Genomic DNA, 21197 nt, shown 5'->3' on the forward strand with positions numbered 1-21197 from the left:
CTTCCTAAATTAGGCGAAGGTGGTGTGGGGCGGGGGGGCACCTAGACAGGGGCGCCTAGACAGAGGCGCGTCCCATTATATGTTACAAAATGATGCAGCAACGTGTATTTGGTAACAAAAAGGTAATTTGGCAACTCTACAAGGTTTAGCTGAACAATTGCTACATTTGAAAGAGTGCGTCATGACGCAATGATGTCTAAATACAGTGAGCTAAGATGTGCAAGATCAGACGTGCATCAGTTTCATAGTTGTTTGTCAATATGTGCATGCTCACCTTGACACAATTCTCCTTTCAGCACTGATTGTGGTTTTAAAATCCAGGTTTGCCTCATGCAGTGTCCAATAAAATGCGGCTGCTTTCACTAGCAGGCTTCTCCTAGAAATAAAGCAGCCATTTGATCCTGTCTGGATGTTCTGGAAGGGCAGGAGCGGGCACCTAAAACATGTATATGTGAAATCCTCTGTATTCCTTTTTACCATGGAAACGATGTCTCTGTTTGCCTTATTATCGCACTAAGCAGTCAGGAATAATTTAGACGTCTCTGAAATACCAAATGGCCTGAGTACACCACCTCTATTTTATCTGAATTTAGGTTTAGAGAGTTTCCCTTCATCCAGCGACTGCGCAGAGACAGGGTCAGAGGTTTACCTGCTTCTACACCAGGAGGAGGCCACAGAGGGTCTTCAACCCCCACCAGCACCCACAGAACTGTTACTCAAGCCCTGAAAATTGTTTTATTAAAACGTGTAGTACCTTGTTTTTTAGTATCGTAATTAAGTTTTTCTCTGTCCCCTCGAAATTGCAGGGCACACAATGGTCTCTACAACAGGTATCTTAACTCTATAAGATATTTTAAAATGCAGCCTCTATGTCACCAATTGAGTAACCTGGAACAGATTTACAGTCACATTTGTCATCTGTTACCAATATCTTTGCAGCAAATTTAAAAATAGAAATATTCTGTTGCAACCATTGTTGCAGGGCACCAGTGGCACCCTCAATTGGCAAAAGAGGGTGCCTAAGGAAGAGGTGCCCTGCCTCTCGGATCCCTAGGCAGCGGTGCCCCAACAGGGGTGCATACATGGCACTAGAACATCCTAGGGATAAATACAGCTCCCTCCTATGAGGTTAGGATTGGAACTGTGCTTCCGTAGAGCTGCAGACACTTTAAACATGCCTATTTCAAAGTGGAATACTCTGCTAAAACAGCTTCCATTGATTTCAGGCTGAAAATGAATGATTATGAGTAAAATAAAGTGCCGCAAAAATGCAGCTAAATTTCCATATTTGTGCCGCTAAATTTCCATATTTGTGCCGCTAAATTTGCTAATCCATGCCACAATATCCTGGGGAGTCTGCCTAATAGAGCGCAGCTGTGGTATGATTTACACTTTTGCGTGCTTGGCATAGTGTGCCACCCTACTAGTATTTTCCTGTTTCAGTCATTGCACCCAGATATTTGATACAACAAGTAACATCATACCCAGGGCTTTAAGTGGGACGATAAAACTGGGGGGTCTCGCAAAGGGGCGTGGCCAGTATAATTAAGGGCATGGCTTAAGATACGAAGCTAAAAATCTGTACTTAGCATAGTCTACCGCCTGACTTGTATTGTGCTGTTTTTGTCATTGCATCCAGATATATGATACCTACAAGTCAGGACTATTGGCTTTGTCAATGGTTGTTAGTTGCATAAGATAAATATGCAGCAATCATGGCTTATATGTAATATTGAAAAGGCTTCAACTTAAAGCGCTGGTGACACCACGACAATGTTGCTGCTGCTGAGTTTCGGAAAGAGAAGGGAAATCCAGAGAGAAAATGACTCTCTTTAAAGGATTTCCCATCCCCTACAAGTAGGGTGACCAGATTGTGCTACCCAAAAACCAGGCCATTTCGCAAAAATAGAGGAAGGACAACAAATTTACATCAATAAAGTGGCAAATAATGACAGTCCTCATCCTCATAGAAACACAGATCAGGCACTAAGAAAATAAATAAAATGTAATTTTTAAAACCAGCCTCATGCCTGTTAATTAAACTGTTTACTTATAACAGCTTACTAGCCCTGCTATGGAACACCTAAAAAATGCCTCTCACTGTTTTCAGTTCACCCTCTCAAAAAACCGGGACATGAGCCACTTTTACCGAAATCTGCTGTTACAACTGTTGAAAAACCGGGACTGTCCAGACAAATCCGCGACTCATGGTCACCCTACCTTCAAGGCCCATCTGGCATGACCTCATGCCCTAACTTCTCTACTAGTGAGAAGTGGGCAGTGTGAGCACGCGCACATCGATGTGCCTAGTGTCACTGCAGTCTGGAAAAAAATGGACCGCCTGTGCCAGGGCACAAAACAGAGCCCGGTAGAGACCCGTTTCGAGTCCTCCTTTAAAAAACTGCCGGTGTGGTGAGACCCGGCCCACCTAAAGCCCTGATCATACCTACAAGTCGGACTACTGACTTTGTAAGTGGTTGCTAGTTGTATAAGATAAATACGTAGCAACAATGGCTTGTATAAATTAAATCCATCTGAATTTGAAAACAGCTAAACTCTCCAGCCATCTTTCTAATTGTGATGAGGCTGCCAATGACAGAGACTTGCTTGAGGGTCTGTTATTGTCACGCTGGTAGTACAGATTTAACAACCCCTTTTGACAAAATGTGACATTTTAACAAGAAGCAGTTTGATTGTTCATGAGATTTTCTTTTTTGTACTTGCATAAATTAGGGCGAAAGGAGGTGATCTGTACAAAACTCAGCTCTGAAATTCATCAGGTTAACCAGACTGTCTTATGATAGGAGCTTGCCCTACATCTAGGAGTGCAGCTTCAGTACTGTGGTTGGGACAGAAAAGTGACTAATGGGAATTCAACCGTTGGCTTGCTTCTAAATATTTTTCAAATTGTAGGGTGATTATTCTTTCCAGGCATAATGGGGTCAGAGGAAGGAAGAAAGGGGAAATGTTTGTTTTAAAGCTCTGGTGACACCACGACAATGTTGCTGCCCCTTAGTTTCAAAAAGAGAAGGGAAGGAAGTGTAGTGAAGAGAATACTCCCGACAGATTGGTCAGTCATTTACACACTTGCAGCTGCCATCTGCTTAGACCTGCATCTTGGCAAGATTAAAAATCTTGGCAAGGCCTAACCAGCCTTCCACCCTTCTTAGTTAGTTACATAGAGCAAGCGTTTAGAAATGACAAGATGGCGAAAAAGGCTCCTTATAGAAACCCCCTCAACGTCGATATTCAGAGACGCTACTTCTGAAGCATTGGCATACCACACTCGCTGTATTCTCCTACATACGTTTTGTCCTTTTTTCTTCCACTCCCCAGCTGCTCTCGCCATCTCCTTCTCTTCTTTTTCTTATTCCTCATATCAGTCTCGCTCCACGTTTACCCACTTTACCCTTCTCCCCATCCTATTCTTGTCTCCATTTCCCTCTCACTGCCTGTTCTTTGCATTCTCTCTTACCGGTTTTCCATTCTCAGTTCTCTCTCCCAGTTCTCCAAAGCCTCTGGCTGCCTTTCTCTTTCCGTCCCTCTCTTACCAATTTCTCCATTACCCCTTACCCATTTCTCGTCTTTGCGCCCTGATTTTTTTTCTACTTTGTTCCTCTCTCCCCCTTTCTTCACCACTAAATCCTATTTCTCACTAGTCTCCTCTCCTTTTTCTTCAGGCTATGTTCCGATTTTGAAAACACATAACACTATCCCTGAATAATACATGGAAGCACATTTAGAATTTGGACCAGTGTGCCTCTGCAGTGTCGGTGACCTGGCCAAAAAGGACATAAAAACGCTGAAATTAGATCATAAATCCAAAGCTGTTCTAATCAGGGGCTCAGAAATAAGTTTGGCCAAGGCACTCAAAATCCTTAAGATGTCACTGTGCATTTTTTAAAGTTTTCATGTTAATCGCAGCACCCATCATGAGCTGCAATTAACACGAAAACCATAACAAATGCACACAATCATCCCACAGCCCAACCCTATTAAGAAAAGAAATGCAGCAACTTAGCTGCCAAGGTTTCAAATTGCAATGTGGGATGTTTTCATAATTTCACTGGAATTATTTGTGCTATTTGAACAGGGCCAGCTTTAGTGCTGGTACCACCTGGTGTGACAATGTTTGTTGGCGCCACAATGACCACCTCCGCCACGGATACTCTCATTACCAACGTTTAACAGTGACCCTCAAGTCTCCATAACCCCTCTCTCTTTCATATTTATATTGTTTAATAGTGCCACTCATCCCAGTGTAAGGTGTTAAGCACTTAACATCGCATACACATTACATAGAGACACTGAATCATAGTGTGTAAATTAATGTATAGGAAATGTTACATCAGACAGAGGAATAAAATGTCTCTTCTTAACAGAGCTGGGCTGCTAGGGTTTTAAGCAAATGTTTGGAGTGATATTTGGCGCTGCACACACGCGGTGTGGTTCCTGCCGCACATAGCCATGGCTGCAGCGCACAGAGACCATACACTACCGCACACAGAGGAAAATAATTAGAGGGAACACTGCCACCAACCATGCTTTCTAGTTTCTCATTTGTTCCTTGCTGCTCTGGCCCCATGGCACTTACACATGGAATTCAGTGCTGTGCATGATTGTGCCCAGACTTTCTCCTACATGTGCAGTGGAGTGTCACACTTTGGTTGCTGTGACAGTCTCATTGGCTTAGCTGTGTGCACACTGTGAGTGGCAATAGGATCTGTGTGTATGTGTGTGCAATGAGGGGGCTGGTGTTGTCATGTGACACCATGCTTTTTGCGTACACTGGCTGTGTGCACCTACTGGCTACTTACATGTTCTGTTTTCCCATTTGGCTTTGACTTGACACATCTGTGTGTGTGTTGGAGGCTTGCATTCTGCTCAAGGGTGTGACTAGCAAGCATGATATGTATACCTACCTGTTATTTTGTGTGTGGTGATACAATGGCTGACACATGCATCTGGGTGGGAGGGGAGGCTCCATTGTGATGGTCTGGGGGACGAGTTGGCCTGGGGTGAGTTATTGTTCAGGCATCCCAACCCCAAACAGACCTCCGGGAAGATGGCTACCTACCTGTAAGTTTGTGTGGTGTACTGCAATGGCTTCCTACTGCTTCTGGGTGGGGGAGTGTTCCATCCTGCTCAGGTGTGGGACAGGGGGCATGGTGGGAGTGGTGGTACAGGCCTCCCACCCACAAACACCCTCCCAGGGAAGATGGCTACCTACCTGTAAGTTTGTTTGGTGTACTGCAATGGCTTCCAACTTCTTCTGGGTGGGGGAGTGCTCTATCCTGCTCAGGTGTGGGACAGGGGGCATGGTGGGAGTGATGGTACAGGCCTTGCACCCACAAACACCCTCCCAGGGAAGATGGCTACCTACCTGTAAGTTTGTTTGATGTACTGCAATGGCTTCCAACTGCTTCTGGTGGGGGAGTGCTCCATCCTGCTCAGGTGGGGCATGGTGGGAGTGGTGGTACAGGCCTCCCACCCACAAACACCCTCCCAGGGAAGATGGCTACCTACCTGTAAGTTTGTTTGGTGTACTGCAATGGCTTCCAAATGCTTCTGGGCGGTGTGGAGTGCTCCACCTTGCTGAGCTGTGGGACAAGGTTGTTGTTGTGCTGGCTGCCTGTGCACATGCCCCCATGGTGATGTTGCTAGCTATGTTTAGGGTGGATGGGAGTGAGTGAATGTTGGATCTGTGAGACATGTGTTGGGGAGTGTGTGGTGCATATGAATGTACTTGAGCCTAGGAAATGTAGTTTTGTAGTTGTGCTTGATGGTACATAGCAGTGTGGTGGTAGTCATTTGTTTGTACTTACCAGTCTCCACTCCCCCGGGTACTCCTGTGAGACTCTCTGGATGCAGTATGGCAAGCACCTTCTCCTCCCATGGAGTGAATGGTTTTGGCGGAATAGGAGGGCCACCGCCAGTCCTCTCAGCCAGCTCACAGTTTTTGCTCCTCCTCTCTTTGACAACCCTCTTCAGGTCATGCCACCGCTTCATGATTTCCTTTTTGGATCGCGGGGTGGTCCCTACTGCATTGACCTTCGTGACTATCCTTGCCCACATTTGTGTTCTTGTGGCTAATAGTGTCTGTTGGACCAGGCTACCAAACAGTTGTGGTTTCACTCTGACTATCTCATCTACCATGACTGTCAACTCACTCTCTGTGAATTTGGGCATTTTATGTGTTGCCATGGTGTTTGGTGTGCAAAGTGGTTGTGGGTGCAGGGGTGTGAGTGGTGGGTGTGGTAGTGATGTGTGATGTGTAGGGAGTTAGTAGTGCAGGTGTGGAAGTGGTGGTGATGCTGTGTGTGGTGTGGCTGGTGATGTTGAGTTCTTTGCCTCTCCTTTGTGCCCTGGTGTTGGGCCCTTCAGTTGTGGAGTATTGCAAGGGATTCTGGTCAGGGAAGGGGTTGGTTTTATACTCAGCTATGTGGGCGTGTCCAAATGGGGTATTGCTGTCAGGTGTGTTGTGTGGGTTGTACTGGGATTTGTATTTTTCTTTTTTCCAAGTGGTTGTGTCATTGGGGTGTGTTTTGTGTTGGGGGGGGGGGGGGGGGCATGGCTAGTTTGCTGTGTGCACTTTGTGACCTTATTGTGGGTTTTTTCATTTGTCTGCCATATTTGTCATGGAGCGTCTGCAGCGGTGGCTATGCTGCAGCTCTTCCGCCGGCTTTTCCATTCATCACTGTTTGCGACCGCGGCGGTCGGAAACAGCGGAACGTACCTTGGGTCCATCGGGGATATTCTACTTTCCCGTGCGGTGTCTCCGCTATACTTGCGGCGGGTTGGTGTTTCTCTGCGAAACCGACCGCCACGGACAGGTTTTGGCCATCTCCACCCGCTACAGGCGGTTTTTCTTGGCCCCGTTCCGCCGCGGTCGGTGTTTTTTGGTGGTTGATCCTAATTTGGCCACAGGTTTTTCCACGGTACCGGCGGGCGGTCGGGGTGGTTTTCCGACCGCCATACAAATAGACCCCTAAGCTTCAAATTTAACATGAAATCATTAAATGTATCCAGCAAGTGCTGAAGCCCGTTTGCTGTGCGCAATGGCAGCACAGTGTCATTAGCTTACATTAATGCGGAAATGGACTGATCCCCCTACCCTAGGCAAATCCTTGCCTTTGTGCTGTAAAATTAGATTGAGTGAATTAATATAAAAATTAAAAGGGGCTAAAACACACCCCTGCCTAACTCCTTTATCAACTTTGAATGTGGATGTACATTCCCCGTCATTGCCAAAACATACCTGGGCTATAGCGTCCCACTGTAGGCGCTTAAGAAGTTCAACCAGGCTCTCGTCTTCACCGACCTGACTCATAAGTTCCCACAACCGGCCCTTGTCCACAAGGTCAAATGTACTGGACAAGGCCATGAAGGCAAGCCTCCCATTCCCTGGCTGAGCGCCGAACTACAGCGCTCAGACCAGTCACAACGCTACACTGCAGCGTTGCGATTGGTCAGGGGAGTCGGGAGCCCGGGTGCTTCCTGGTTCGTCAACCTGAAGAGGACGAGGACAGAGGAAAGCAGCCGCCAGGAAGGTACTTTTTTTTTTCTTTGCCTTTGCCCCTTTTCTTTTTTTAACCCCCACCCTCCTTCCCTCCTACCACTACTGCATGGTAGAAGCCGCTACTGAACGTCTGTCTTTGAAAACACAGCAAATGGGCCAAGATAAGAACAACATTTACAGGCTTGTTTACAGAAAGTGAATACTCATGGAAGAATACAGTAAACGGGCTAAGCTCCATGAAGGGACAGAGACATGCTGGACAGCCTAAAACAATTAAAGCCAGACAATAGAAAGCAAGAAAATGCAAGTTACAAGTTAGCCTCACAGTTTTATGGTATTTATTTTTCATGACATTTCCATGTGTGTTTATCCATCATTTTTTTGCAATTTTCTCTGTATTTCTTCACGTGTACTTTGCTTGCGAGGAAAAGAAGGTGCTGCTGGTGGTATTTTTCCACATTTATTTAAACAGACTGCATACTTGCACTTTATTGTTAGAGATTTAATTATATTTCTATAAGCATAGAATGAAGAAATACCATACTCATCGGAAAACACTAAAATAGTAGTATATGAATTTCAAGAGACATTACAAGCATTGAGGCTCTTTCTGGTTGGTTCATGGAATGAAGGCAATTGAAAATCTGCATTTCTAGATGAAGGTAGAACGGTCATGAGATTCAAGCAAAATTATACAATGTTGGCCATTCCTAGTTCTGAGAAAGCCAGTATGTCACATCACTGTTCTTTCTTTGTGGAATATCGCACATTGTGTATTTGTTGAACTCTTCTTCAAGAACATTGATGATGTCTGTTTTTTAGCTTGAAAATAGCTACACATTCCCTAGGGCATACGTATCGGCACTGAACAGAACCACACCAGATAACTTTATAGAAATGTACTCCCTACTAGGCATTCCATATGAAAGTAAATTTGACTCCTCACTTTGGTAAAATCCTTTCATTTATGTTCCTTGTAAAAACACCCGAGCAAAGAACAACTTTCTATTAAGTGGTTGAAGCAATTGTGTCATTCCATAACATTGGAAATAACAGGTGTTTCTATTACTTACCTCAATGGAACTTGTTGCATCTACTTAGTCAAGGATGAAAAGTCAAGTCTGCCATACCTGATTTACACAGACTATCAGTTAAATAAAGACCTTAAGAGTAACCCAGGGTGTAGTTCGTGTAGTAGCGCTTTACGTAGCTACGCGAAGTGCACTTCGCACTATGCAAACTACGCGTAGCTCCCCGAACTGCATTGTGTACTGTGCCAAATGCTGTTCGCACTGATTGCACAGTGCCGGATGCTTGTCCGCACTGTGCAATCATTGCAAACGGCATCTTGCACAGTGCAAGCGGTCGTTTTCTGCCGCTCCAGTAGATTTATACTCGAGCGGCAGCTTTCTCAACGTAGACTGGTAGTTTCTCAATGCGAGCGGTCGCGAGTATACGCGACTACTCACAATGAGAAACCTGACCTCCCCGCGTTCAGAATCTCACCGGGAGGTTTATTTTCCACGCTCGCGATCGGCAACTTGATGTTGCTGATAGCGAACGAGGAAAAAGTCTTGCTGGGATGTTATTTTGCTCGCTCGCGGTCGTCAACTTGACGTTGAGGGCCGCGAGCAAGTAAAAAATGCTCGCTATGCGTTTTTGCACTGTGCTACGAGCAATTCGCCTAGCGCATAGTTGCTCAAACTACGCAAGCGTAGCATAGTCCTACGCCCAGGGTTACTTAAGAGCAAGTAGTTAACTTACTCTTCCATTGTTCGAGATCTGTGATAATCTGAAAAGAGACCCAATCTGCTTAGGACACATCCTTGGGGAGAGCTTCTTCTGCTAATACCTGACCCAGGACCACCTCGCCTTCAGGAAGCTGCTCAAGACCTGGCTGTTCGAGCAGTAGCGGTCCCCCCTCCCCTAGCGCCTTGAGACCCTCTGGGTGAGTAGCGCGCTATACAAATGCTTTGATTGATTGATTGATTCCATATGAAAGTAAATTTGACTCCTCACTTTGGTAAATCCTTTCATTTATGTTCCTTGTAAGAACACCCGAGCAAAGAACAGCTTTCTATTAAGTGGTTGAAGCAATTGTGTCATTCCATAACAATGGAAATAACAGGTGTTTCTATTACTTACCTCAATGGTCTACTTAGTCAAGGATGAAAAGCTAAGTCTGCCATACCTGATTTACACAGACTCTATCAGTTAAATAAAGACCTTAAGAGCAAGTAGTTAACTTACTCTTCCATTGTTCTGAAGAGAGACCCAATCTGCTTAGGACACATCCTTGGGCAGAGCTTCTGCTGCTAATACCAGAACATTTTACCTTCAGGAGACAGATTTGTAACACAACAAGGCTGAATGCTCATTTTATTATTTAATATGGAGTGACACTGTTGCCACAAAAAGCTAACGTGCATGTAGAATCAGCATTCTTTTGGTTATTTTAGAATGAGAATTATGAGATTGTCAGTTGTAAATATTATAGACAAATCTTGCTCTCACCAGCCATACTGCTGTGATTGGTTGAGAGCTGTGACACATGCCGCCCCAGGCCTCCCTGAAACCATGTCCATTCATGTAACTTTGGACTAGCCCACATCTACTTCTTACCAACCCTTTCAGTTGACATTCAGAGGCAGCAGAAAGACCAGAGGGGCTGGGGCACTGAGCATCACAAGAGCCCGTGGCGATTTAATTGCAACAATTCAAAGCACGTCTTTCCTTTCAAAGCTAGATGTTCTGAGGCCCCTCAAAGCCCAACTTGTCACACAGCTTCACTCCACTTCAGGAATGGCCAAGAAATGGGTGCCAGCCAGGGAAACGAAATGCAGATGGCCCCAATGTAAACATTTAGCTGTAATTACTGCCATTAACTTACCTTAGAGTGGACCTCACACTTGTACAGATAATTCCTCCAATACGTTTTTTGTATGCCCGCTGCCAATAGTTAAGCTACAGTGCAGGGGGCATGTTTTTCAGCATTTTTCCAGTTCTATACAGCAATACAATCAGAGTAATAAACCGTATTTTTTAAAGAAAATGTGTGAAGGGAGGAATTAGTTGTTTTGGTTTTTCATAACAAACTCCCGCTTCAGAGCTTCTTAATGAAAAATGTAAAAAAGTTAATTTGTTGGAAGGCCATCAAAACCGATGTTGGCCGCCGAAGACACTTTTAGCGCACGGCCAGGAACCGCCATGACAACGGTTCCTTTCAATGTACAGAAATGACATCTAGGCCACCGGTCAACTCTAAATTCAGCGAGCCACACTCCATCAGGATGGCAGAGGTAATGTCCTAGGCCACCATGATGGTCTGTTCTCTACCTGCCAAACTCGAAACCAGGCACTTAATCGTCCTGTGCGTAAAAAAATAATTAAAAAGAGTTTGGAAAGTAATCCGGTTCTCTTGTAAAGCGTTATAAATGCTAGGGTGACCTGATCTCCAAAAGAAAAAAAACATGAAAGGCGATTGAAATAGACCTTGCACTAAATGCTGCCCTGAACTTGAACTATAAGGCATGCACTGAGACATCCCAAGGACTATGAGGCAGTCTATAAGTAACATAAATACAAAAAGATTAGTATTGTGGAGATTTTGCCTTTTGAGCCATTGCTGAAAACCGTGTATGTCCGAAATAAAACATTATAGATCTGAAGTAAGTAGTTAATTAGGTTGATTTCATTTGCATTCTGTTAGTTGTAGCCACGCAGTTTATAAAGATAAAAACAGAACTACAAGTACCAGAAAGCAAAGTGTAAAATCAGGAATGAGTAAGCATCAATGTGTGTCTGCGAGGGCGAGGAGGAGAATGTGATGATGCAAATGGTTTAAAGAAAATAAATAAGTTTCTACAATATGAAGCTAAAAAAAAACATGAATGTCACCTTGTTTGAAATTTAATGTAGATTTAAAAGTGTCCCAATGTCTGATACATGTCAGACGACATTAGTGCAACATCATGTTTTCATTATATAACCCCTCTGCCTCCGACGTGCTGTGATGACGCTGACAGGGAGTCTGATAGACCTTAGCTCAGGGTCTCCTGTGATCTTTCGATCCAGCCGTGACGCATGAATGATGCTGCAGCACTGGACAGGGAGTCTGCAGAACCGCTAACTCTGGCCTTGCTCTGCTTTAAATAAAGACAGGGGGAGGAAAGGTGAGTTTCCACTACATGTTCACATTTTAACGTGCACGCGCACCCGTCCCTCTTTGCAATGCCAGGGCCTGTATATAAATTAGAAAATAATGCTGCAAGGAAACGCCAGGTCACTGAAAAAATAGAGCTGTGCGGGAAAATCTGCGACGTCTTGTTCCGCTGTCCAAAGCCCTCGGGCCAAGTTCGAGCGACAGAGAAAATACAAAAAGTCGGACCAAAGAACACTGTACTAGAATGAAAATGAATATTTAAGAATCACCCTCTGTATCGATAACCACAGGCTGTAGGACGTCCACTCACCTCGCATCATCAAAGCCCCTCACAGGAGACCCTCTGTACCTCACCTCGCTGATGTCAGGGTAAACTAACATAAAACGAAAAGCCACTTGGGTTTTTGACCCTGCTCACAGACAGAAGCAGCCGCAGCTCAGAGCACACAGCGCGGTTGTTGATATCAGGAAAATGAAAGACTGGATGGGGAAGTGGCGAGCCTTGAGGGTGTGGAGTCTGGAGGCGGGACAGCACGAGCGCGATCCTGGCCCCTCCCACTTACCTGCGGTGCGCGCACTCGTTTTCTCTTCTCTGTCATCATCACTGTGACATTCCTGCAGGTGTTTCCCCGCGAAACACAAGTCAAAAATACAAGTGCATTTACCTTTTTGTAAAGTTAAAGTTGTAGGTATAAAAGCACAAGTAATGGAGGAGCCAGGAACACTCGAGAAGAGAACAGGAGCTGAGAAAGGAGAGACAAGAGGACCCAAGCACAAGACTGCACAGAGGTGAGAGACTGCTTTACTCTGGGTACATTCCATGTCATTGTTTTTTAGCTCGTCTGTGCAATGGCAGAAGGGGACTTACCATGTGCACATCAACCGCACTCCTTTGCTATCGGAGGCAGGAACAGAGGTAGAGCTAGAATTAAAAGAGAGATGCGTGTGACAGGTAGGACCAGAGACATAGATGGATTGGAGGAAGAGGATATCTGTGACGTCACGGGCAGCCAGAGATTGAGCTGGGCTGGAGGGAGAGATATCTGCGCTGCCACAACAAAGTTGACTGAGTTGGACTAAAGGGAGAGGGAAGTATGTGCTGATCCAGGAAGCTTTGCATGTAGAAATATCATGGAAGGAGCCGATAACTGCGCTGGTACTGGTGAAGTTACACATTACATACCAGTGCTCGTCAAATTCTTGCAAATGGTTGGTTCATATAGTTCACTGTCCGCTGTGTGACTGAATGTGAGAAACGAGAAATAAGAGAAAGCAAAACGAAGGGATCATTTCTTCAAGTCACATCTTGTATCCTTGAAAAAAATAGAAATTGTACATCTCACTCTTATGTGTGTTTGTATAGTAAAGAAGAAGACCACCTCTTGTTGACAAGAGCCCTCTCTGAAGCCCCCACGTTGCCCTCATACACCTCTCTGAGGCTCTCAAGTTGCTGACTGAGACCTCTCTGAAGCCTTCACGTTACCCTCATACACCTCTCTGACGCCCTCACGTTGCCCTCATACACCTCTCTGAGGCTCTCAAGTTGCAGACTGAGCCCTCTCTGAAGCCCTCACGTTGCCCTCATACACCTCTCTGAGGCTCTCAAGTTGCTGACTGAGACCTCTCTGAAGCCCTCAAGTTGCCCTCCTACACCTCTCTGAGGCTCTCAAGTTGCTGACTGAGACCTCTCTGAAGCCCTCATGTTGCCCTCATACACCTCTCTGAAGCCCTCACATTGCCCTCATACACCTCTCTGAGGCTCTCAAGTTGCTGACTGAGACCTCTCTGAAGCCCTCACGTTGCCCTCATACACCTCTCTGAGGCTCTTAAGTTGCTGACAGAGCCCTCTCTGAAGCCCTCACGTTGCCCTTATACACCTCTCTGAGGCTCTCAAGTTGCTGACTGAGACCTCTCTGAAGCCGTCACGTTGCCCTCATACACCTCTCTGAGGTTCTCAAGTTGCTGACTGAGACCTCTCTGAAGCCATCACGTTGCCCTCATACACCTCTCTGAGGCTCTCAAGTTGTTGACAGAGACCTCTCTGAAGCCTTCACGTTGCCTTCATACACCTCTCTGATTCCCTCACGTTGCCCTCATACAGTTCTCTGAAGCCCTCACGTTGCCCTCATACACCTCTCTGAGGCTCTCAAGTTGCTGACAGAGACCTCTCTGAAGCCCTCTCAGGACGGAGAGCACATTCGGTCATTTCTAGATACAACAAGAAGTCATTGGATATTTTATACAAATGCAATATCTTAAACATGTTTACATTAACAAGCTTTATGTTTGAAAAGCTTGTTTGCCTGCTATGGCTGCATGTGATTTCTCTTTATTATAATATTTATAATGTATTTATTAAAATAGGCACTAATCATATAGTTGTTTGCCTCTATCCCACAACAGAAATGGATCCAAAGACTTTATTTTTAGCCGTGGCATCCCTGGCCATGCTGTCAACAGATGCCTTCCCCAGGAAGGCGCCAAAGGGAATGTGCCACCTCTCCCAGTACCAGACTCTCCTACCGTCCCACCTCAGAGCCGCGCAGGATTTACGGAACAAATACGTAAGTTAAACAGTAGGTAGCATTAGTACATCTTTCTGCGCATCAATGGAATGCACTGACTTCTTACAGACAGTAGATCTGCTCAATTTTTAACATTGTGCTGTAGAACTGAATGCACAAGGTAAGCACAAGATGTGTTAATTCCTGGGTGTATATTTAGCTGTCAATCACTTTTCTCTGGTTACCTGGTAGCTGTACCTCTTGAGGGAAAAGCACAGTGAAGCAAATATTATCATTACCCCCAGGTCCCTCCGTCCTCGACACCGTCATGGACAAGTGAGATGTAACTATCTCACTGACAGAAAAAAGAACGAAGGAATGCTGGACCTACCCTTCCCCCTCCCACTGGGAGTACATAAGGAGTACCGTCCCAGCATTCCTCCTGTTCTTTTTTCTGTCATCCTGACAGTGTGAGGACGCGGCAGGAGCGGGGGCGCTCCTGCCTTCTTTCTGGATCCTGCGTTGTGGCTGCTGGTTCTTACCTGGTGCCGGCGGCCCTTCGTTGTTGGCCTCTCCCTCCCTGCTGGGCTTGGGGGGAGTGGCGCGGGCCTCTCCATTTTCGTCAGCCTCACGGCGGTGTAATACCGCGTTGGTTGCATCTTGGCCCGATGGCCGCCTCTCCTGGCCTGGCGGGCTTGCTGGGGGGCGCGGCCGAGCTGCTCCTCTGGATTGGTTGGAGCTCCTTCCCCGGCCGGAAGTCGTCATGCCTGACTTCCGGTTTTTGATCGTGTGGACGGAAGTCAGGCGCCTCGAGGTTACCGGCTTTGGGAAACTCGTTATATACGAGCGTTTGGGGTGAGTACCGCATAGCGGTTGTTATCTCTGGCGATTTTGCTGTTGTTGGTGTGTTCTTTACGATGGGAAAGCATTCCAGGAAAAGACATCACCGGGAGAGGTCTTCCTCTTCTTCTAGTGCTTCCAGGTCCCCCTCACCTGCCAGGTCCAGGCGCCGTGATGCTGGTGCTGATGCGCATATTAAGCGCTTGATCAGGGAAACTTTGACTGAGATGGGTGATGTTGGATCCCGTCGCAGGTGTCCCGCTCCTGTTTCTTCGGCCTCTAGTGGCGATGAGTCTGCTGGTTTGGGGGATGAAGAGTTGAAGGGCAAATATGTGGACAAGGATGCTATGACCATTATTGTGCAGCATGTTAAAGAGAACATGGGGTTCCCTGACGGGGACACGCCTAGTACCTCTAGGGGCCCTTTGTTGCGACAATTTCAGAGTGCTGCCACTGTCGATGTACCTGTCCATCCCTTCATCAAGGATGTTTTGAAGCGCGAGTGGGCTGATCCTGATCGCATTCTGATTCCGCGATTCATGACTAAACTCTATCCTCTGCAGGATATGGCTACTGAACTGCCTGATTCAATTCCTATTGACTCGTTTGTGGCTAGTTTGGTGGGGCGTACTTCCCTTGCTGAAGATGCTGTGCTGAAGGATCCGGTTGACAAGAAGGCGGATGTGGCGCTCCGTAAGGTGTATTCTGGTTCCCACCTGGCCTTGAGGGCGGGCATCTACGGGACTTATGTGTCGCAGTCACTGTTGTCTGACCTGAAGTCTCTCTATCAGTCTATGGATAATGCCACGGACTGTTCTGGTTTACTTGAGCAGATTGAGCGTCAGGTGGAGCTGCTGTCTGATGTCTCCTTTGACGTTGTGCGTGCTTCTGCTCTGTCCGGGGGGGCTTGTGTGGCTGCACGTCGCAGTCTTGTCCTTAAGGACTGGAAAACTGACTCTGCGCAGAAAGCATGCGCTTTGAGGTTGCCCTTTCAGGGTACAATGTTGTTTGGGGGGGAGTTGGAGGCGAAATTGCACAAATTGTTTAAGGAAAAGAAGCATTCTTCTTCTTTTAAAGTCTCTGCTACTGCTCCTGTCCCTTCTAAACCCAAATCTTTCTTTCGCCCTGCTTCTCGTAGGCAGTTTGTGAGAGGCCAGGGTAGGTTTGCTTCTGGCCGTGGTCGGGACCGTAAGGCTAAGTCCCCTCCTCCTGCTAAGCCACGTTCCTGACTCTTTGGCGGTGGTTCCCGGGTTGTTGGTTGGAGGGCGGCTGCGCTTCTTCCTGGATGCCTGGGTTCAGTCTTGTTCCGACGTCTGGGTGTTGGACATCATTCGCCAGGGTTATGTTCTGGAGTTTACGGCTCCTCCTCCAGACTCGGGTGTTCGGCCGACTCCTTGGCCTTCGAGTCGTGTGAAGCGGTCTCATCTTTCTCTCGGGATTCTGGACCTTCTTCGGAAGGGTGCCATTCAGGAGGTTCCTCCGTTGGAGACGGGGTTGGGTTTCTATTCCCTGGTCTTTCTGGTTCCAAAGAACACGGGGGGTTTCCGCTTGATTTTGGATCTGCGGGTTATGAACAAATGGGTGGCCAAAATTCCTTTCCGCATGGAGACCTTGCAGAGGGTGATTCCATTGGTGCTGCCGGGTCACTTCATGTGTACCCTCGATCTTCAGGATGCGTATTACCATGTCTCAGTCCATCCTCGATCCCGCAGGTTTCTGCGGTTTTGTGTTCATGGTGTTGCCATTCGGTCTCCGGTCGGCGCCAAGGGTGTTTACGAAGGTGGTGGCGCCTTTGGTCGCGTGGCTTCATCTCCAGGGGGTGATGGTGTATCCCTATTTAGACGACTGGTTGATCCATGCTCCATCTCGGGTTCTGTTGCTGGAGGCCAGGGAGGTGGTGTGCTCGGCGTTGCGGGCCCATGGTTTCCTGATCAACTTGCCCAAATGTCAACTGACGCCGTCACAGGACATGGTTTTCATTGGGGCCCGCTTCCGTTCGGATCTGAACCGTGTGTTCCTCCCCTAGCCTCGGGTTGTGACGTTGGTGACCCTTGCTCGTCGTTTCCGGGTGGGGGGTGCCTTTCCGGTGCGCCTTTGGTTGCGTCTTATGGGTCTGATGGCGGCAACAGTTTTTACGGTGGCCTGGGCGCGTTTTCATCTGCGCCCCCTTTGGGTGTACCTCCTGTCTCTCTGGGATCCCCTGTCCCGCGACTTGGATGTTCTTATTCCTGTGTCTCCGGTGGTGCTCCCGGTTCTTCTTTGGTGGTCTGTGAGGGATCATCTGTCTTTGGGTCTGCCCCTACAGTCTTCTCCTTCTCTGGTCTTGACGTCGGATGCCAGCGCCTTGGGTTGGAGTGCGACCTTGGGGTCTCGCTCCCATCAAGGTCGTTGGTCCCTCCTGGAGAGCCGCCGGTCGTCCAACTGGAGAGAGCTCACGGCGGTGTCCCGAGCTGTGATGGGTTTTCGGGATCTGTTGCTCGGTCGGAACGTGTTGGTGCGGTCCGACAATATGGTGACGGTGGCTTATCTAAATCATCAAGGGGGGATTCGTTCGGCTTCTTTGAATGCGATAGTGGTGCCCCTGTTTTGTTGGGCGGAGGGCCATCTGCTGTCTCTGACGGCGGTTCATCTTCGGGGAGTGGACAACTTTGTGGCGGATACCCTGAGTCGGTGCTTTCCGGATTCTCTGGAGTTGTCTCTCACCCCGGTTGCGTTTCGGCTTGTGTGCGGGAGGTTTGGGCGTCCCTTTCTGGACCTCTTTGCCTCCCGGCACAATGCTCAGCTCCCTCGGTTTTGCTCCCGGTTTCTGCAGGAGGGTTGCTGGGGGGTGGACGCTCTGTCCCTCCCATGGCCGTCGCGTCTCCTCTATGCCTTCCCCCCCCTGGCTCTGGTTCCCAGGTTTCTGGCCCGTTTGTGTCAGGAGGATCGGGAGGTGGTGGCGGTCCTGCCGTTTTGGCCTCGGAGGTCTTGGTTTCCAACGGTGCGTCTTTTGGCGGTGCAGGGTCCCTGGTTTCTTCCCCTGTCTCCGTCTCCACTTCGGTCTTCCCCGTGCCTGTCACTTCTCCGGTTGCGGTTGTCGGTGTGGAAGTTGAGAGGCAGGGTTGGAGACGGCGCGGTTTCCCGGAGCATTTAGCGGTGGCTCTTCAGCGTTCCCGGCGGCCTTCTACCCTTAAGGCTTATGATAGGCATTGGGGTAATTTTTATCGTTGGTGTTCGGCGTTGGGGGTCTCCCCTTTGTTCTGTTCCTTACAGGTTGTCCTTCAATTTTTGTGGGAAGGTTTCGAGAAGGGTTTGGCTGTGTCTACTCTGCGGGCCCAGTGGGCTGCTGTTCGGGCTTTTCGTTCCCCGTGGGGGAATCTTTCGGATATTGAAGACTTGGTTTCTCGTCTTCTACGCAGTTTTACTGTTTCTCGGCCTGTTCCTCGTCCTTCTTTTCCCCTGTGGGATTTGCCTTTGGTCCTGCGGGTTTTGATCGGTCCTCCTTTTGAGCCTTTGGATGTGGTGGATTTAAAATTTCTCACTCCCAAGGTGGTTTTCCTGGTGGCTGTCACCTCTGCTCGTCGTCTTGGGGAGTTGGGAGCGGCCTCCTTTTCTTTCCTTCACGGAGGAGGGTGTGGTGCTCCGACTGTATTCTTCTTTTGTGCCGAAGGTTTCTTCGCAATTTCACAGGTGTCAGGAGTTGGTTTTACCTGCCCTGGGCTCTGTTTTGGATTCTCCTGGTGGTCCCCAGTGGTCTTTGTTGGATGTGTGCAGGGCTTTGCGCATTTATCTGGACCGTACGGCGGTTTTTCGCAAGTCAGACTCCCTTTTTGTCTCCTTTGGTGCGGCTTCGCTTGGGAGTAAGGCTTCTTCTGTGTCCATCGGCCGTTGGCTGAAGCAAGTCATTTCCTTGGCCTACTCTCTGTCTGGTTCTCCTCCTCCTTTGGGGGTTCAGGGTCGTTCTACGAGAGGGGTGGCTGCTTCTTGGGCGGAGGTTCAGGGTGTTCCTCTCTCTGAGATTTGTAGGGCTGCCACGTGGGCCTCTTCCAATACTTTCATCAGGCATTATCGCCTCCTCAATCTGTTGGGGGATGATGGGGGTTTTGCATTGGGGGTGTTGAGCTCTGTTCGCTCCTAATGTTTTTTTCTACTTTATTTCCAATAAATCTCTGGGTTTGTTTGCTATCCTGGTGGTTTGTTGTGTTTTCTGGTATGAATGCCGGTGTTTGCTTTGGTATTTCTCACTTGTCCATGACGGTGTCGAGGACGGAGGGACCGGGGGGTAATGTCCTATTACTTACCGGTAATCTTCATTACTCCGGGTCCCGTAGTCCTCGACACCGTCATGACTTCCTTCCCTCCCTCCCTGTCTGCCGGCCTTCATTGGGGCTTGGTATTTCAGGAGGAATGCTGGGACGGTACTCCTTATGTACTCCCAGTGGGAGGGGGAAGGGTAGGTCCAGCATTCCTTCGTTCTTTTTTCTGTCAGTGAGATAGTTACATCTCACTTGTCCATGACGGTGTCGAGGACTACGGGACCCGGAGTAATGAAGATTACCGGTAAGTAATAGGACATTACATAAAATACAAAAGCAATGGGATAAACACTGGTGTTGGGAGAGCCAAGAGGAGTGGGGTTGATCTCATATTTCTAAATAGATCCCAGAATGGGAAAGTCTCTCAGGTGCGGGAGGCACTTTTCACCTGATGACATCCTTGCATGTGCAGCTTAGGTACAAGCCGGTAAGAGGCCATCTTCTAAGAAGAATCACTCAGGTAATCAATGGGAAGCAGCTAGCGTAGACTGTTCTTATAATCACAGCTCCATTGTTAGCCTTGTGTCTGTAGAGCTCTCCAGTCTGTTTGAATTTTCTCTGTCTAATGTCTCTGTATTATGTCCCAGGAGGAGACGATGCAACCAAATGTGTGGAAATGTTCCAGAAAGATCTTGCAGCAGAGGTCGTCTGTGTTCCATTTCAAGGTAGGAGAATCCCCTAAAATAAAATCCAGTCCCATGTCTCATGTGGACCTTCTTTGAAGGACTGCTCTGTGGCTTACGTGTACATTTCACCTAAACTCTTCTCTTCCAATCTTCAGAGGTCCTTACGTACAGTAAGAGAGGCCCTGAACACTAGATGAAAGTAGGCCCAGCCTGGAGTTTCTGCTCAACATGTGCATAACCATGCAGTAGTGAAATCTCTAACTCCAAGAGCCCATTAGTGCCAGACCCCCACCTCAAGCACCTCCTTCTTAAGAGGTCCTCTCTTATATCTGCACCGTCAGAGACATTTCTCAAAGTGTCGCTCTTCTTTCTCACAGGGTCATGACCGGCTCGTCTTAGTTGAAAAGAATGTGGAATTGGCCGTCCGTGTGTTAGAGAACATCAGCAACTCTGAGCTGTCCAAGTATGTGTCAGAACCACTGCAGATACTGGAGGGCATCAGAAGAAGCCTGGGGCCCTGTGTAAGTTGAAACCTAAGCCAATGTCTACATTATGACTCATACATTGTTATGTCCTGCATCATTGGGGACATCATTTAATTTCTCACATTGTCTTGCAGGTGAATTCTCGAGCCCATGAGAACCAGCCATCCCAGCAACTTGTCACTTGGCTGACGGAATTCAACAAGAAAAAAGATATGGTAAGAGGATAGCGGGGCTTGAAAGGGATTTCCACTTAGGCAGTAATTAGGTGGAGTGAAGCCCACTCTCAAACATAGAGTGAGACTTTCTAAATGTATAACGTTCTCATGATGTCCTCTCTAGGAATCCCAGGAGTGCCTCGAGAAAACAGTCATCCTCAATCTCATCCAGATGCTGAACGAGGACATCCAAGTGCGCCGCATACATGGATCGGTGTGACAAAATGGTGCAACATCTGTCCCCGGCCCAAGAACTCACTACAGCCAATCAGAAGCAAGAATGACATGACCATCCCAGTGTTTTATCTTCATCAGCATTCCTCCTCGCCCCCATGGGAACCAAGATATTCCATCTGAAACTGTGCTAGAAAGGACGCTGGGAAACTTTCTAAGGACTCCTGTCCACTGCTTAGTTACTGTATCATAGAGGTCCTTATAGGACACATTAGGTTATATCACTTCCTGATTTGAGAAGACTGAGAAATAGAAAATACTAGGAATTTTGCACTTCCAAGGGAAAACATTTCAGTACTTATTTTGTAAGGGAATTT

At 47.6% G+C, this 21197-nt stretch overlaps 1 protein-coding gene across 1 annotated transcript; it reads left to right on the forward strand.

Annotated features, from left to right (window-relative positions):
* Positions 1-19711: 19711 nt before the first annotated feature.
* LOC146797789 (interferon lambda-3-like) lies at positions 19712-20895 on the forward strand. The gene is made up of 5 exons (XM_085627651.1): positions 19712-19747; positions 19908-19985; positions 20324-20467; positions 20566-20646; positions 20771-20895. Exons 1-5 carry the CDS (start codon positions 19712-19714, stop codon positions 20864-20866), a joined length of 435 nt encoding a protein of 144 aa, XP_085483777.1. The 3' UTR covers positions 20867-20895.
* Positions 20896-21197: the final 302 nt, after the last annotated feature.

The sequence above is a fragment of the Triturus cristatus genome, chromosome 9, assembly GCF_964204655.1.
Source record: "Triturus cristatus chromosome 9, aTriCri1.1, whole genome shotgun sequence".
NCBI lineage: Eukaryota > Metazoa > Chordata > Amphibia > Caudata > Salamandridae > Triturus > Triturus cristatus.

Excerpts from the sequence above, each read along its gene's own strand:
- LOC146797789 (XM_085627651.1), top strand. The coding sequence starts at position 19,712 with ATGACATCCTTGCATGTGCAGCTTAGGTACAAGCCG. Across the intron at positions 19,748-19,907 it reads TGCAGCTTAGGTACAAGCCG|GAGGAGACGATGCAACCAAA; the intron begins GTAAGAGGCCAT and ends ATTATGTCCCAG. Across the intron at positions 20,647-20,770 it reads TCAACAAGAAAAAAGATATG|GAATCCCAGGAGTGCCTCGA; the intron begins GTAAGAGGATAG and ends TGTCCTCTCTAG.